At 37.4% G+C, this 15,410-nt stretch overlaps 1 protein-coding gene, 2 long non-coding RNA genes and 8 other non-coding genes across 11 annotated transcripts; 2 read left to right on the top strand and 9 right to left on the bottom strand.

Annotated features, from left to right (window-relative positions):
• Nucleotides 1-1,675: 1,675 nt before the first annotated feature.
• Nucleotides 1,676-2,413, bottom strand: LOC109171174. Its single transcript, XM_019320303.1, has one exon. The coding sequence runs from the start codon at nt 2,411-2,413 to the stop codon at nt 1,676-1,678; it is 738 nt and encodes a 245-aa protein (XP_019175848.1).
• Nucleotides 2,414-6,230: 3,817 nt separating this feature from the next.
• Nucleotides 6,231-6,301, bottom strand: TRNAG-GCC. The gene has a single exon. It is a non-coding gene; the product is annotated as a tRNA-Gly (tRNA).
• Nucleotides 6,302-7,935: 1,634 nt separating this feature from the next.
• Nucleotides 7,936-8,006, bottom strand: TRNAS-GCU. Its single transcript has one exon. It is a non-coding gene; the product is annotated as a tRNA-Ser (tRNA).
• Nucleotides 8,007-8,634: 628 nt separating this feature from the next.
• On the bottom strand, nt 8,635-8,705 carry TRNAG-GCC. The gene has a single exon. It is a non-coding gene; the product is annotated as a tRNA-Gly (tRNA).
• Nucleotides 8,706-9,497: 792 nt separating this feature from the next.
• On the bottom strand, nt 9,498-9,568 carry TRNAS-GCU. The gene has a single exon. It is a non-coding gene; the product is annotated as a tRNA-Ser (tRNA).
• Nucleotides 9,569-10,352: 784 nt separating this feature from the next.
• On the bottom strand, nt 10,353-10,423 carry TRNAG-GCC. Its single transcript has one exon. It is a non-coding gene; the product is annotated as a tRNA-Gly (tRNA).
• Nucleotides 10,424-11,321: 898 nt separating this feature from the next.
• TRNAG-GCC lies at nt 11,322-11,392 on the bottom strand. The gene has a single exon. It is a non-coding gene; the product is annotated as a tRNA-Gly (tRNA).
• An 808-nt stretch (nt 11,393-12,200) lies between these two features.
• TRNAG-GCC lies at nt 12,201-12,271 on the bottom strand. The gene has a single exon. It is a non-coding gene; the product is annotated as a tRNA-Gly (tRNA).
• An 833-nt stretch (nt 12,272-13,104) lies between these two features.
• TRNAG-GCC lies at nt 13,105-13,175 on the bottom strand. Its single transcript has one exon. It is a non-coding gene; the product is annotated as a tRNA-Gly (tRNA).
• Nucleotides 13,176-13,319: 144 nt separating this feature from the next.
• LOC109171185 lies at nt 13,320-13,765 on the top strand. The gene is made up of 2 exons (XR_002052550.1): nt 13,320-13,415; nt 13,703-13,765. It is a non-coding gene; the product is annotated as an uncharacterized LOC109171185 (long non-coding RNA).
• A 241-nt stretch (nt 13,766-14,006) lies between these two features.
• On the top strand, nt 14,007-14,505 carry LOC109171186. Its single transcript, XR_002052551.1, has 2 exons — nt 14,007-14,107; nt 14,249-14,505. It is a non-coding gene; the product is annotated as an uncharacterized LOC109171186 (long non-coding RNA).
• The last annotated feature ends 905 nt before the right edge of the window (nt 14,506-15,410 follow it).

Genomic DNA, 15,410 nt, shown 5'->3' with positions numbered 1-15,410 from the left:
ATTGGCTACCATGATACTCCTCCAACAATAGCTAGGATTATTTCCTAGGCATGCTTCATTAAAGGGGCGGTTATAATAATACCTGGCTTTATAAATGCGGGCCACCAAGGAGTCAGGATTGGTAAGGAACCTCCATGCTTGTTTTCCTAGCATAGCCAGATTAAATGCTCTTAAATCCTTAAATCCCAAACCTCCATATTTGTTTGGGATACACAACTTATCCCAAGATTTCCAATGAATACCACGGTCCGTCCCAGAACCCCACCAGTATCGGTTCATTGTGCGTTCAATAGCAGATCAGACAAATATGGGCAACAAAAATACACTCATTGAAAAGGTAGGCATTGCCTGAGCTACACTTTTCAATAATATTTCTTTCCCAATTCTCTGCTTGATTTTGTCCTCAATGTAGGCAAAAGCTATTTTCTTATTTCTCCCCACAAAAGCTGGTAACCCCAAATATTTTCCAAAATTCGGAGCCTGAACCACCCCAAGGGTCTGTGCCACCATATCCCTGTCAGTCCCACTAGTATTCCTACTATAGCAAATACTAGATTTCTGATAGTTGACCATTTGCCCAGATAAGCTCTCATAAATAGTCAAAATATTCTTAATCTCTGTAGCTTCCTGCACATTTGCCTTAAAAAATAGTAAACTATCATCAGCAAAAAACAAATGAGAGATCGGGGGCGCAGCTCGTGCCACTCTACAACCATGAATTAAGCCATTAGTCTGTGCCTGCTGTAATAACAGAGAAAGGCCTTCTGCAAAAATAATAAATAGATACGGGGATAAAGGATCTCCCGGCCTGAGACCACGAGTGGGTAGTATTGCCTCCGTAGGAGACCCATTGACCAGGAACCTGTAGGAGACTGTGGAGACACACAACGTGATCAAATCCACCCACCTATCATCAAACCCTAAGGCTTTAAGCATCCCCTTTAAAAAAGGCCATTCCATACGATCATATGCCTTTGCCATATCCAGTTTAAGAGCCCCCCATCCACCAACACCACACTCCTTTCTATTCAAAAAGTGTCCCACATCAGCTGCTACTAAAATATTATCAGTAATTAGCCGATTAGGGATAAATGCACTTTGTGTGTCCGAAATAATACCTTCCATAAAGGGTTTCATTCTCTGCGTGATCATTTTGGCCATCACTCTGTAAACAACATTGCTTAGGGCTATTGGACGTAGATCAGATACTAACTCTGGGACATCCTTCTTTGGAATTAACACAACATTCGTTTCATTCAATACAGGGGGGAAAGTACGCTTATTCAAGCAATCAACAATATAATTTGCCATGTCACCTCCTACCACATCCCAGAAGTGCTGATAGAAACCAGGATTCATTCCATCCGGGCCTGGTGCTTTATCTGGGAACATTGCAAACAATGCAGCCCTAACCTCATCAACTACAAAAGGCTGAAGTAGTGCTTCGTTTTGTTCATGCGTGACTTTAGGCATTACTTTCTCAAACAGATTATGCCCACAAACAGGATTACTAGAACTAAACACACTGGCAAAATAATCCATAACCACATCCTTCATATCATTCCCCTCAACCCAATCCCCAGAACTATTCATAATGCGAGATATAGAATTTTTCTTTTTTTCGGTGAGAAGCATACCTGTGATAAAACTTAGTATTGGCATCTGCATTCTTGAGCTAATGTTGCTTTGCTCGTTGTTTCCAATATGCATCCTCATGGGCCTCCATATTACTCAACTCCACCTCCAGGCGCTGGAATTCAGTTAATGAGTCTGTATCTATTCTCCCCCTGAGTCGCAATTGATCCCTCCGGAGCTTTTTAATCCGCTCACCAAATTTATGATATCGGTCTCCCCCCCACTTAGCCAAACGATCACCACAATGCGCAATACAATCCTGTAATCCATTACCCCTCTTCTCATTCCACGACTCCTCTACTACAGGCCTGCACCCCTCATCATACAACCATGCCATCTCAAATCTGAACTGTCTTCTGTGTGTCCCTCCACTTCCTATTGGATCATGAATACCTAGGAAGATGGCGGAATGATGCGATTCTCTCATCAACAGATTTGCCACATTTGCTCCGGGGACTATATCAGACCACACATTCGTGGCTAGCACCTTATCTAGTTTCTCCTCTATCCATCTAGCCGTGCCCTTCCCCTTTTCCCATGTAAATTGATATCCACTCATCGGTAACTGAGATAAATCACAATAGTCCACAACCTCTCCAAACCCACGCAGAAGATAATTCGGGTGTGGATTACCCCCCCTCTTCTCGTACTGGAATAGAAGCTCATCGAAATCTCCAATCATGAGCCATGGTAAATCAGATTGCGAACTTAGGAATTTAATGAGATCCCATGCCTCCCTGCGTCTATTCCTCTCTGGAAAGCCATAATAACAAGTCATCCTCCAGTGTGGAAAACCAATCATACTAATCTCTATATCAACATAATTCTTCGAATAACTTATCAGTCTTGCCGTACTATTTCTTTGCCACAATAACCCCAAACCACCACTTAAACCACGTTCGCCCCCGGCTCGACAAAAAACAACCCCTCAAACCCTAATTTTACTCGAACACGTTCCGCATGATCCCTTCGTACTTTAGTCTCCATTAAAAATACAAAGTCAGGCTTCTTCTGGGACACTATGTCCTCAAGTTCGCGAACTGTATGTGGATTGCCCAAGCCACGACAGTTCCAGCTGAGCGTACTCATTGGGTCAGGCGGGTCTGGGAACCAAGACCCGCCATCTGCAAGTTTTTTGACACATTGTCCTGCACCACCTCCTCACTCACCGGTAAGGTAGCCCCGCCCACATCATCATTGACCGTACCAGCACGGCGTCTTTTAGCTGAAGCCACCACATCCTCATCCACCTCATCCCCACTCGCTACCATGTGCACATCTGCCATCCCACCCCAACTCGACAATACCGCACCAGGCTGCACCTTCGGTGGCGACGGTGTAACACCAACCGGCGGCAATAGCCATGACGCTCCAACCGGCCTCGGGCCCTTGGCCCTCCCTGCTCTCATCCAGGGTCCATACGGATAAAGTTCTGGTTTGATCCCGGAAACCCTAGCTTTCACACAGAATTTTTCAAGGTGCCCTAACATACCACATCAGTAACAAAAATTATGTAGGCGCTCATACTTCAGATTGACCCATCCCCAGGTTTTATCCCGGCGTATTAATTTCATTCTGCGCTTTAGCGATTGGTCCAGTGATACTACAACCCGCACACGGTAGAATGTTTTCCATGGCCCTCCAACCTGACGATCATCACACTTAATAAAAGTACTAACATAATTACCAACCTGTTCCAGAATTACGTTGGACGTGTACCCCATAGGCAAGTCATAGACTTGCAGCCACATATCCACAGTATCAAGCTTAACTTCCCCTGGCAAAGAACCATCACACACTTGCCGGTAGATCAATGTGTGATTCTCAAAAGACCATGGCCCATCCTGAAGCACCCGGAGCATATCCGTCTCATGATAAAAAGCAAACAGAAACAAATTCGCATGTAACTCCGTTACCCGTCGACCCATCACAAGTTGCCATGCCGATGCTAAGACCTGTCGCATGTACTCGACCTTGATCATCTTCCTTGTGAGAAAACACCCAACAATCGAATAAACCTTGCCTCCATCCACATCGATCGGCTGGAAGGTGTTGTCGGCGATCACACCTTCCTCCTCATCTTCAAGTTGCATGTCGGCCCACCGATCGGACAACGAGTCCTCGTCACACTGGAACGAGCCGTCACCGTGCTGCTGGGACCCTGACGCCATGGAGGCAGTGAACGGATGATTGGCGAGAGCTTCGGTCTGAAAAGAATGGTGATCGCACGGTGAAAAGAACAGGCAAAAAACCCCAGGAGGGAGAGATGGAGAGAAACCCTAGCTAGGGAGAGTACCAAAAGTTCTCTAAATCAATAGACTATCAAAATATTGTCAAGATAAACCTGTCCTATCAAGAAATTTAGGAGAATTACCATTGTATTATTCAAATGACTACAGATGAATGATCAACATAATCAAGTTTTACAGTAAAATATTTAAATAGATAAAATCATATTAAGCCAAAGATCACTGACAAGTTATTATCAAAAGGTGTGACAAAAGAAAATAGAGAAGAATGTCTTATCATTAAGAGTGCAAGAAGATAAAAATGCAAAAATGAAAAAAAAAACAGACCAAAATAAAGAAATTTTATCTTATTATACTACTTTTTAGACTTTTGTAAAAAGTAGAAGTGATTTTTTAATAATCTCTTATGACATACCTTCGACGCATTTTTTTCCTATATATGATATTAAGTAATGGAATTTTTATATACACACCAAAATAAGAGCCATGCGAGAATGATAACATAAATGAATACTTTTGAAATTCTTTTTTTATATCATGTGATAGATACCGCCATCCGGCACTCGGCCTGGAAGAACGGAGGTAATCGGTTCTGACTGCTAAAAGAAACTTAGCAAGTAGGTGACGGGCATCCGGGTGACCTGGCTCTACAGTCAGGTGTGTCCCTAATCGAGTACGAATGGGCAATCAGTCTCTATAGTCACAGCTTTTGTCGTCAATTAATTGAGTGCACCAGCCGGGAATCAAACTCGGGTCTGTACCGTGGCACTGTGGCAGGGTACTATTCTACCACTAGACCACTGGTGCTTCTTTTTTTGAACCACTGAATTACATATACTTCGTAGTGGCGTAGTACCAAAAGTTCTCTAAATCAATAGACTACCAAAATATTGTCAAGATAAACCTGTCCTATCAAGAAATTTAGAAGAATTACTATTGTATTATTCAAATGACTACAGATGATTGATCAACATAATCAAGTTTTACAGTAAAATATTTAAATAGATAAAATCATATTAAGCCAAAGATCAGTGACAAGTTATTATCAAAAGGTGTGACAAAAGAAAAAAGAAAAGAATGTCTTATCATCAAAAGTGCAAGAAGATAAAAATGAAAAAATGAAAAAAAAAAAACACAGGCCAAAATAAAGAAATTTTATCTTATTATACTACTTTTTAGACTTTTGTAAAAAGTAGAAGTGATTTTTTAATAATCTCTTATGACATACCCTCTACGCATTTTTTTCCTATATATGATATTAAATAATGGAATTTTTATATACACACCAAAATAAGAGCCACGCGAGAATGATAACATAAATGAATACTTTTGAAATTCTTTTTTAGGCACAAAATAAACGTACTCAATCAAAATGAATACACAAATGAAATCGAACACAAGTTTGTATATCATGTGATAGATACCCCCATCCGGCCCTCGGCCTGGAAGAACGGAGGTAGTCAGTTCTGACTGCTAAAAGACACTTAGCATGTAGGTGACGGGCACCCGGGTGACCTGGCTCTACAGTCAGTGTGTCCCCGATACAGTACGAATGGGCAATAAGTCTCTATATTCGGAGTGTCCTTAACCAGGTACTCATCTAGCCTGCACAGCTTTTGTCGTCAATTAATTGAATGCACCAGCCGGGAATCGAACCCGGGTCTGTACCGTAGCAGGGTACTATTCTACCACTAGTCCACTGGAGTTTCTTTTTTTGAACCACTGAATTAGTTATACTTCGTAGTGGCGTATTACCAAAAGTTTTCTAAATTAATAGACTACCAAAATATTGTCAAGTTAAACCTGTCCTATCAAGAAATTTAGGAGAATTACCATTGTATTATTCAAATGACTACAGATGATTGATCAACATAATCAAGTTTTACAGTAAAATATTTAAATAGATAAAATCATATTAAGCCAAAGATCAGTAACATGTTATTATCAAAAGGTGTGACAAAAGAAAATAAAGAAGAATGTCTTATCATCAAGAGTGCAAGAAGTTAAAAACGCAAAAATGAAAAAAAAAAAAGACCAAAATAAAGAAATTTTATCATATTATACTACTTTTTAGACATTTGTAATAAGTAGAAGTGATTTTTTTTTTCTAGGTAGTCGGTTCTGACTGCTAAAAGACACTTAGCAAGTAAGTGATGGGCACCCGGGGTGACCTGGCTCTACAGTCAGTGTGTCCCTGATCGAGTACGAATGGGCAATCAATCTCTATAGTCGGACACTCTATAGTCGGAGTGTCCTTAACCAGGTACTCAGCTAGCCTGCACAGCTTTTGTCGCCAATTAATTGAGTGCACCAGCTGGGAATCATTTTTTTCGTCAATTAATTTAATGCACCAGCCGGGAATCGAACCCGGGTCTGTACCGTGGCAGGGTACTATTCTACCACTAAACCACTGGTGCTTCTTTTTTTAAACCACTGAATTACTTATACTTCATAGTGGCGTATTACCAAAATTTCTCTAAATCAATAGACTATCAAAATATTGTCAAGATAAACCTGTCCTATCAAGAAATTTAGGAGAATTACCATTGTATTATTCAAATGACTATAGATGATTGATCAACATAATCAAGTTTTACAGTAAAATATTTAATTAGATAAAATCATATTAAGCCAAAGATCAGTGACATGTTATTATCAAAAGGTGTGACAAAAGAAAATAGAGAAGAATGTCTTATCATCAAGAGTGCAAGAAGTTAAAAACGCAAAAATGAAAAAAAAAAAGACCAAAATAAAGAAATTTTATCATATTATACAACTTTTTAGACATTTGTAATAAGTATAAGTTATTTTTTAATAATCTCTTATGACATACCTTCTACGCAATTTTTTCCTATATATGATATTAAATAATGGAATATTTATATACACACCAAAATAAGCGCCATGCGAGAATGATAACATAAATGAATACTTTTGAAATTCTTTTTTTATATCATGTGATAGATACCGCCATCCGGCACTCGGCCTGGAAGAACGGAGGTAATCGGTTCTGACTGCTAAAAGACACTTAGCAAGTAGGTGACGGGCATCCGGGTGACCTGGCTCTACAGTCAGGTGTGTCCCTAATCGAGTACGAATGGGCAATCAGTCTCTATAGTCACAGCTTTTGTCGTCAATTAATTGAGTGCACCAGCCGGGAATCAAACTCGGGTCTGTACCGTGGCACTGTGGCAGGGTACTATTCTACCACTAGACCACTGGTGCTTCTTTTTTTTGAACCACTGAATTACATATACTTCGTAGTGGCGTAGTACCAAAAGTTCTCTAAATCAATAGACTACCAAAATATTGTCAAGATAAACCTGTCCTATCAAGAAATTTAGAAGAATTACTATTGTATTATTCAAATGACTACAGATGATTGATCAACATAATCAAGTTTTACAGTAAAATATTTAAATAGATAAAATCATATTAAGCCAAAGATCAGTGACAAGTTATTATCAAAAGGTGTGACAAAAGAAAAAAGAAAAGAATGTCTTATCATCAAAAGTGCAAGAAGATAAAAATGAAAAAATGAAAAAAAAACACAGGCCAAAATAAAGAAATTTTATCTTATTATACTACTTTTTAGACTTTTGTAAAAAGTAGAAGTGATTTTTTAATAATCTCTTATGACATACCCTCTACGCATTTTTTTCCTATATATGATATTAAATAATGGAATTTTTATATACACACCAAAATAAGAGCCACGCGAGAATGATAACATAAATGAATACTTTTGAAATTCTTTTTTAGGCACAAAATAAACGTACTCAATCAAAATGAATACACAAATGAAATCGAACACAAGTTTGTATATCATTTGATAGATACCCCCATCCGGCCCTCGGCCTGGAAGAACGGAGGTAGTCAGTTCTGACTGCTAAAAGACACTTAGCATGTAGGTGACGGGCACCCGGGTGACCTGGCTCTACAGTCAGTGTGTCCTCGATAGAGTACAAATGGGCAATAAGTCTCTATATTCGGAGTGTCCTTAACCAGGTACTCATCTAGCCTGCACAGCTTTTGTCGTCAATTAATTGAATGCACCAGCCGGGAATCGAACCCGGGTCTGTACCGTAGCAGGGTACTATTCTACCACTAGTCCACTGGAGCTTCTTTTTTTGAACCACTGAATTAGTTATACTTCGTAGTGGCGTATTACCAAAAGTTTTCTAAATTAATAGACTACCAAAATATTGTCAAGTTAAACCTGTCCTATCAAGAAATTTAGGAGAATTACCATTGTATTATTCAAATGACTACAGATGATTGATCAACATAATCAAGTTTTACAGTAAAATATTTAAATAGATAAAATCATATTAAGCCAAAGATCAGTAACATGTTATTATCAAAAGGTGTGACAAAAGAAAATAAAGAAGAATGTCTTATCATCAAGAGTGCAAGAAGTTAAAAACGCAAAAATGAAAAAAAAAAAGACCAAAATAAAGAAATTTTATCATATTATACTACTTTTTAGACATTTGTAATAAGTAGAAGTGATTTTTTTTTTCTAGGTAGTCGGTTCTGACTGCTAAAAGACACTTAGCAAGTAAGTGTCTTGACCTGGCTCTACAGTCAGTGTGTCCCTGATCGAGTACGAATGGGCAATCAATCTCTATAGTCGGACACTCTATAGTCGGAGTGTCCTTAACCAGGTACTCAGCTAGCCTGCACAGCTTTTGTCGCCAATTAATTGAGTGCACCAGCTGGGAATCGTTTTTTTCGTCAATTAATTTAATGCACCAGCCGGGAATCGAACCCGGGTCTGTACCGTGGCAGGGTACTATTCTACCACTAAACCACTGGTGCTTCTTTTTTTAAACCACTGAATTACTTATACTTCATAGTGGCGTATTACCAAAATTTCTCTAAATCAATAGACTATCAAAATATTGTCAAGATAAACCTGTCCTATCAAGAAATTTAGGAGAATTACCATTGTATTATTCAAATGACTATAGATGATTGATCAACATAATCAAGTTTTACAGTAAAATATTTAATTAGATAAAATCATATTAAGCCAAAGATCAGTGACATGTTATTATCAAAAGGTGTGACAAAAGAAAATAGAGAAGAATGTCTTATCATCAAGAGTGCAAGAAGTTAAAAACGCAAAAATGAAAAAAAAAAAGACCAAAATAAAGAAATTTTATCATATTATACAACTTTTTAGACATTTGTAATAAGTATAAGTTATTTTTTAATAATCTCTTATGACATACCTTCTACGCAATTTTTTCCTATATATGATATTAAATAATGGAATATTTATATACACACCAAAATAAGCGCCATGCGAGAATGATAACATAAATGAATACTTTTGAAATTCTTTTTTTATATCATGTGATAGATACCCCCATCCGACACTGGGCCTGGAAGAACGGAGGTAGTCGGTTCTGACTGCTAAAAGATACTTAGCAAGTAAGTGCTGGGCACCCAGGTGACCTGGCTCTACAGTCATTGTGTCCCTGATCGAGTACGAATGGGCAATCAATCGCTATAGTCGAAGTATCCTTAACCAGGTACTCAGCTAGCCTTGTCGTCAATTAATTGAGTGCACCAGCTGGGAATCACTTTTGTCGTCAATTAATTGAGTGCACCAACCGAGAATTGAACCCGGGTATATACCGTAGCAGGGTACTATTCTACCACTAGACCACTGGTGCTTCTTTTTTTAAACCACTGAATTACTTATACTTCGTAGTGGCGTAGTACCAAAAGTTCTCTAAATCAAGAGACTATCAAAATATTGTCAAGATGAACCTGTCCTATCAAGAAATTTAGGAGAATTACTAGTGTATTATTCAAAGGACTACAGATTAATGATCAACATAATCAAGTTTTACAGTAAAATATTTAAATAGATAAAATCATATTAAGCCAAAGATCAGTGACAAGTTATTATCAAAAGATGTGACAAAAGAAAAATGAAAAGAATGTCTTATCATCAAGAGTGCAAGAAGATAAAAATGCAAAAATGAAAAAAAAAAAAAAAACACACCAAAATAAAGAAATTTTCTCTTATTATACTACTTTTTAGACTTTTGTAAAAAGTAGAAGTGATTTTTTAATAATCCCTTGTGACATACATTCTACGCATTTTTTTCCTATATATGATATTAAGTAATGGAATTTTTATATACACACCAAAATAAGCGACATGCGAAAATGATAACATAAATGAATACTTTTGAAATTCTTTTTTTATATCATGTGATAGATACCCCCATCCGACACTCGGCCTGGAAGAACGGAGGTAGTCGGTTCTGACTGCTAAAAGACACTTAGCAAGTAAGTGATGGGCACTCGGGTGACCTGGCTCTACAGTCAGTGTGTCCCGGATCGAGAACGAATGGGCAATCAATCGCTATAGTCGGACACTCTATAGTCGGAGTGTCCTTAACCAGGTACTCAACTAGCCTGCACAGCTTTTGTCGTCAATTAATTGAGTGCACCAGCAGAGAATCGAACCCGGGTCTGTACCGTGGCAGGGTACTATTCTACCACTAGACCACTGGTGCTTCTTTTTTTAAACCACTGAATTACTTATACTTCGTAGTGGCGTCTTACCAAAAGTTCTCTAAATCAATAGACTATCAAAATATTGTCAAGATAAACCTGTCCTATCAAGAAATTTAGGAGAATTACCACTGTAATATTCAAATGACTACAGATGATTGATCAACATAATCAAGTTTTACTGTAAAATATTTAAATAGATAAAATCATATTAAGCCAAAGATCAGTGACAAGTTATTATCAAAAGGTGTGACAAAAGAAAATAGAGAAGAATGTCTTATCATCAAGAGTGCAAGAAGATAAAAATGCAAAAATGAAAAAAAAAAAAAAACAGACCAAAATAAAGAAATTTTATCTTATTATACAACTTTTTAGACTTCTGTAAAAAGTAGAAGTGATTTTTTAATAATCTCTTATGACATACCTTCTACGCATTTTTTTCCTATATATGATATTAAGTAATGGAATTTTTATATACACACCAAAATAAGCGCCATGCGAGAATGATAACATAAATGAATACTTTTGAAATTCTTTTTTTATATCATGTGATAGATACCCCCATCCGACACTCGGCCTGGAAGAACGGAGGTAGTCGGTTCTGACTGCTAAAAGACACTTACCAAGTAAGTGATGGGCACTCGGGTGACATGGCTCTACAGTCAGTGTGGGAATTCTGACTGCTAAAAGACACTTAGCAAGTAAGTGATAGGCACCCGGGTGACCTTGCTCTACAGTCAGTGTGTCCCGGATCGAGTACGAATGGGCAATCAATCTCTATAGTTGGACACTCTATAGTCGGAGTGTCCTTAACCAGGTACTCAACTAGCCTGCACAGCTTTTGTCGTCAATTAATTGAGTGCACCAGCTGGGAATCGCTTTTGTCGTCAATTAATTGAGTGCACCAGCCGGGAATAGAACCCGGGTCTGTACCGTGGCAGGGTACTATTCTACCACTAGACCACTGGTGCTTCTTTTTTTAAACCACTGAATTACTTATACTTCGTAGTGGCGTCTTACCAAAAGTTCTCTAAATCAATAGACTATCAAAATATTTTCAAGATAAACCTGTCCTATCAAGAAATTTAGGAGAATTACCACTGTAATATTCAAATGACTACAGATGATTGATCAACATAATCAAGTTTTACAGTAAAATGTTTAAATAGATAAAATCATATTAAGCCAAAGATCAGTGACAAGTTATTATCAAAAGGTGTGACAAAAGAAAATAGAGAAGAATGTCTTATCATCAAGAGTGCAAGAAGATAAAAATGCAAAAATGAAAAAAAAAAAAAAAAAAAAAAAAACAGACCAAAATAAAGAAATTTTATCTTATTATACAACTTTTTAGACTTTTGTAAAAAGTAGAAGTGATTTTTTAATAATCTCTTATGACATACCTTCTACGCATTTTTTTCCTATATATGATATTAAGTAATGGAATTTTTATATACACACCAAAATAAGCGCCATGCGAGAATGATAACATAAATGAATACTTTTGAAATTCTTTTTTTATATCATGTGATAGATACCCCCATCCGACACTCGGCCTGGAAGAACGGAGGTAGTCGGTTCTGACTGCTAAAAGATACTTAGCAAGTAAGTGATGGGCACCCGGGTGACCTGGCTCTACAGTCAGTGTGTCCCTGATCGAGTACGAATGGGCAACCAATCTCTATAGTCGGAGTATCCTTAACCAGGTACTCAGCTAGCCTTGTCGTTAATTAATTGAGCGCCCCAGCTGGGAATCGCTTTTGTCATCAATTAATTGAGTGCACCAGCCGAGAATCGAACCCGGGTATGTACCGTGGCAGGGTACTATTCTACCACTAGACCACTGGTGCTTCTTTTTTTAAACCACTGAATTACTTATACTTCGTAGTGGCGTAGTACCAAAAGTTCTCTAAATCAAGAGATTATCAAAATATTGTCAAGATGAACCTGTCCTATCAAGAAATTTAGGAGAATTACTAGTGTATTATTCAAAGGACTACAGATTAATGATCAACATAATCAAGTTTTACAGTAAAATATTTAAATAGATAAAATCATATTAAGCCAAAGATCAGTGACAAGTTATTATCAAAAGATGTGACAAAAGAAAAATGAAAAGAATGTCTTATCATCAAGAGTGCAAGAAGATAAAAATGCAAAAATGAAATTAAAAAAAAAAAACACAGAACAAAATAAAGAAATTTTATCTTATTATACTACTTTTTAGACATTTGTAAAAAGTAGAAGTGATTTTTTAATAATCTCTTATGACATACCCTCTACGCATTTTTTTCCTATATATGATATTGAATAATGGAATTTTTATATACACACCAAAATAAGAGCCATGCGAGAATGATAACATAAATGAATACTTTTGAAATTCTTTTTTAGGCACAAAATAAACGTACTCAATCAAAACGAATAAACTAATGAAATCGAACACAAGTTTGTATATCATGTGATAGATACCCCCATCCGGCCCTCGGCCTGGAAGAACGGAGGTAGTCGGTTCTGACTGCTAAAAGACACTTAGCAAGTAAGTGACGGGCACCCGGGTAACCTGGCTCTACAGTCAATGTGTCCCTGATAGAGTACGAATGGGCAATAAGTCTCTATATTTGGAGTGTCCTTTACCAGGGACTCATCTAGCCCGCACAGCTTTTGTCGTCAATTAATTGTGTGCACCAGCCGGGAATTGAACCCGGGTCTGTACCGTGGCAGGGTACTATTCTACCACTAGACCACTGGTGCTTCTTTTTTTGAACCACTGGGCTATTTACCACATTGGAGGGAAGCCCAACACAACAGTATTGTAGACTGATTTCTTGACTGTGATGCTTTAATTTATAGCACTAAAAGTCTTCAATGCCTTCTTGAAGCTTCTATGACCGATCAGCTCCCATTTACACTCAACCTCGATATTTACATCCTTCTATAATGCTTGATGCTGATGTCACAGACGGCGTTATTGGTGAAGGTTGTGTAATCAAGGTAAGTGAATTGAACTTTGGTTGTAAATCCTTACATATTATAATTTTTTTGGTGCAACCTTATACTGCTCTAGTTTGCCCACCAGGAAAAGAAAGAGCATCATAATTTGTGTCATTGCATATCATAGTGTGATGCGTCTACTTTTTCCGAGAGGCTTAAAACTATTTTGATCTGAGAGTTCACTTGTTTTTATTGGATTCTGTTTCAGTACATCATGACTAACCTTACTCTACACAGTACTATGAAACCTATATGGTCTGTCTTCACAAGTGTGTTGTTTGGTGCAGAACTGTAAAATTCACCATTCTGTGGTTGGACTTAGATCATGCATATCGGAGGGAGCAATTATAGAAGATACATTATTGATGGGAGCAGATTACTATAAGGTAATCATCCATGTAGATACTGAATGAATTTGCATTCCTGTTGGGCTGAAATTGGCTTTTGGGCAGGATGCGATATTTTATTAGTTCATGATCTAATGGATATCATACTCTTTGTTGTTGTTATGCTTCTTTCTCCCTTTAGCAATTTATAGCCATTTTCACATCCTTTGGTTTCTTGCTTCAGACGAATGCTGATAGGAGGCTTCTGGCTGCAAAGGGAAGTGTTCCAATTGGAATTGGCAGGAATTCACACATCAAAAGAGAAATCATTGAAAAGAATATGCTCGTATTGGGAATGATGTGAAGGTTCGGTATCAAATAGTTTTATGCTCTTCTCCTCTTTTTGCTTTTAAAAACTTGGCCATTAATCTAGTGAACCAATGTGCTCAATCTTCCTGTGCACGTGTAACATAAAGAAGCATCTAACTTGACTCTTGATTGTTTTAGATCATTAACAGTGAAAATGTTCAAGAAGCAGCTAGGGAAACTGAAGGATATTTCATTAAAAGTGAAATCGTCACAATCATCAAGGATGCATTGATTCCCAGTGATACCATCATGTAGAAGTATTTGAAAATCATGTGTACATGATTACTGTAGTGTAGCCGTTAGAGAGACTAATGATGCATCCTGTTAAACCATTCGTTTTAGTTTTGAAATTTTAAATAATAAAGCATCATCGTCATCTCCATGCTCCTTTTTTTCCCAGCCTTGTTTAATTGCTATGATTGAGATATAGGTAAATAAGATATTTTAAAAACATTCATTACTATTTAAAATCACAAATTTATTTTAAAATAATTCAAAAACGTGACGGAATCGCGACGGAATATAAGATTTGCGATGAAATATTTGTTGCAAATGATGCGACGGCATTACGACGGGAAACATTTTTGTTGCGAAATGGGCGACAGAATTGGAAACGGAAAAGATAATATGGCGACGGAATATCCGATTCAGAAATAACGACGTATTTGCGACGGAAACAGTTCCGTTGCGAAATGGACGACGGAATCGCAATGAAATACTTCCGTCGCCAAATAGCATCAGAAATATTCCGTCGCTAAGTCCGTCGCCAAAAGTTGCGACGGAATTATTCCATCGTCTATCAAAATACGAAAAGGTGATAGACGATGGAATAAATTCCGTCGCGAAATGCGATTCACGACGGAATATTTGCCATTCGCGACGGAAAAATTCCGTCGCGATTCGCGATTTTTCTTGTAGTGAATTTGTTAATGACAATTGCTGTGAATAGAGGATGATAATACATAATTTGAAATATATGATTACTGATTACAATAGATATTGTTATAATAATATAGGAAAAATTAACTTACAAATTTCTTTAGAAGTTTTCATGCATTGATAAAATTCTGAGAATGATGTGTAAACTTGTTCAATTAGAGCCAGTGGGATGTCAACGTTGTTAATTTGTTGGAAAATGGTCCTACCGTTTTAGAGTCCAAGTGTAATTGTAGTTTTTATCAACAACATTGTAGTTAGGTCACGTAGGTCGGATAATGATGTAAAAACAATATTGTCTAATAAAAAAATAATAGTTTAATATTTGTAAAGTAATGTACAATTATATCTTTATTAAAACTAG

This window comes from Ipomoea nil, unplaced genomic scaffold (genome assembly GCF_001879475.1).
Source record: "Ipomoea nil cultivar Tokyo-kokei standard unplaced genomic scaffold, Asagao_1.1 scaffold3400, whole genome shotgun sequence".
Lineage (NCBI taxonomy): Eukaryota > Viridiplantae > Streptophyta > Magnoliopsida > Solanales > Convolvulaceae > Ipomoea > Ipomoea nil.
The sequence above is the reverse complement of the archived record's forward strand: the minus strand, read 5'-3'. Positions and strand labels throughout refer to the sequence as shown.

Bases quoted from the DNA above. Each gene is read 5' to 3' on its own strand.
- LOC109171174 (XM_019320303.1), bottom strand. From the start codon at position 2,413: ATGACTTGTTATTATGGCTTTCCAGAGAGGAATAGACGCAGGGAGGCA.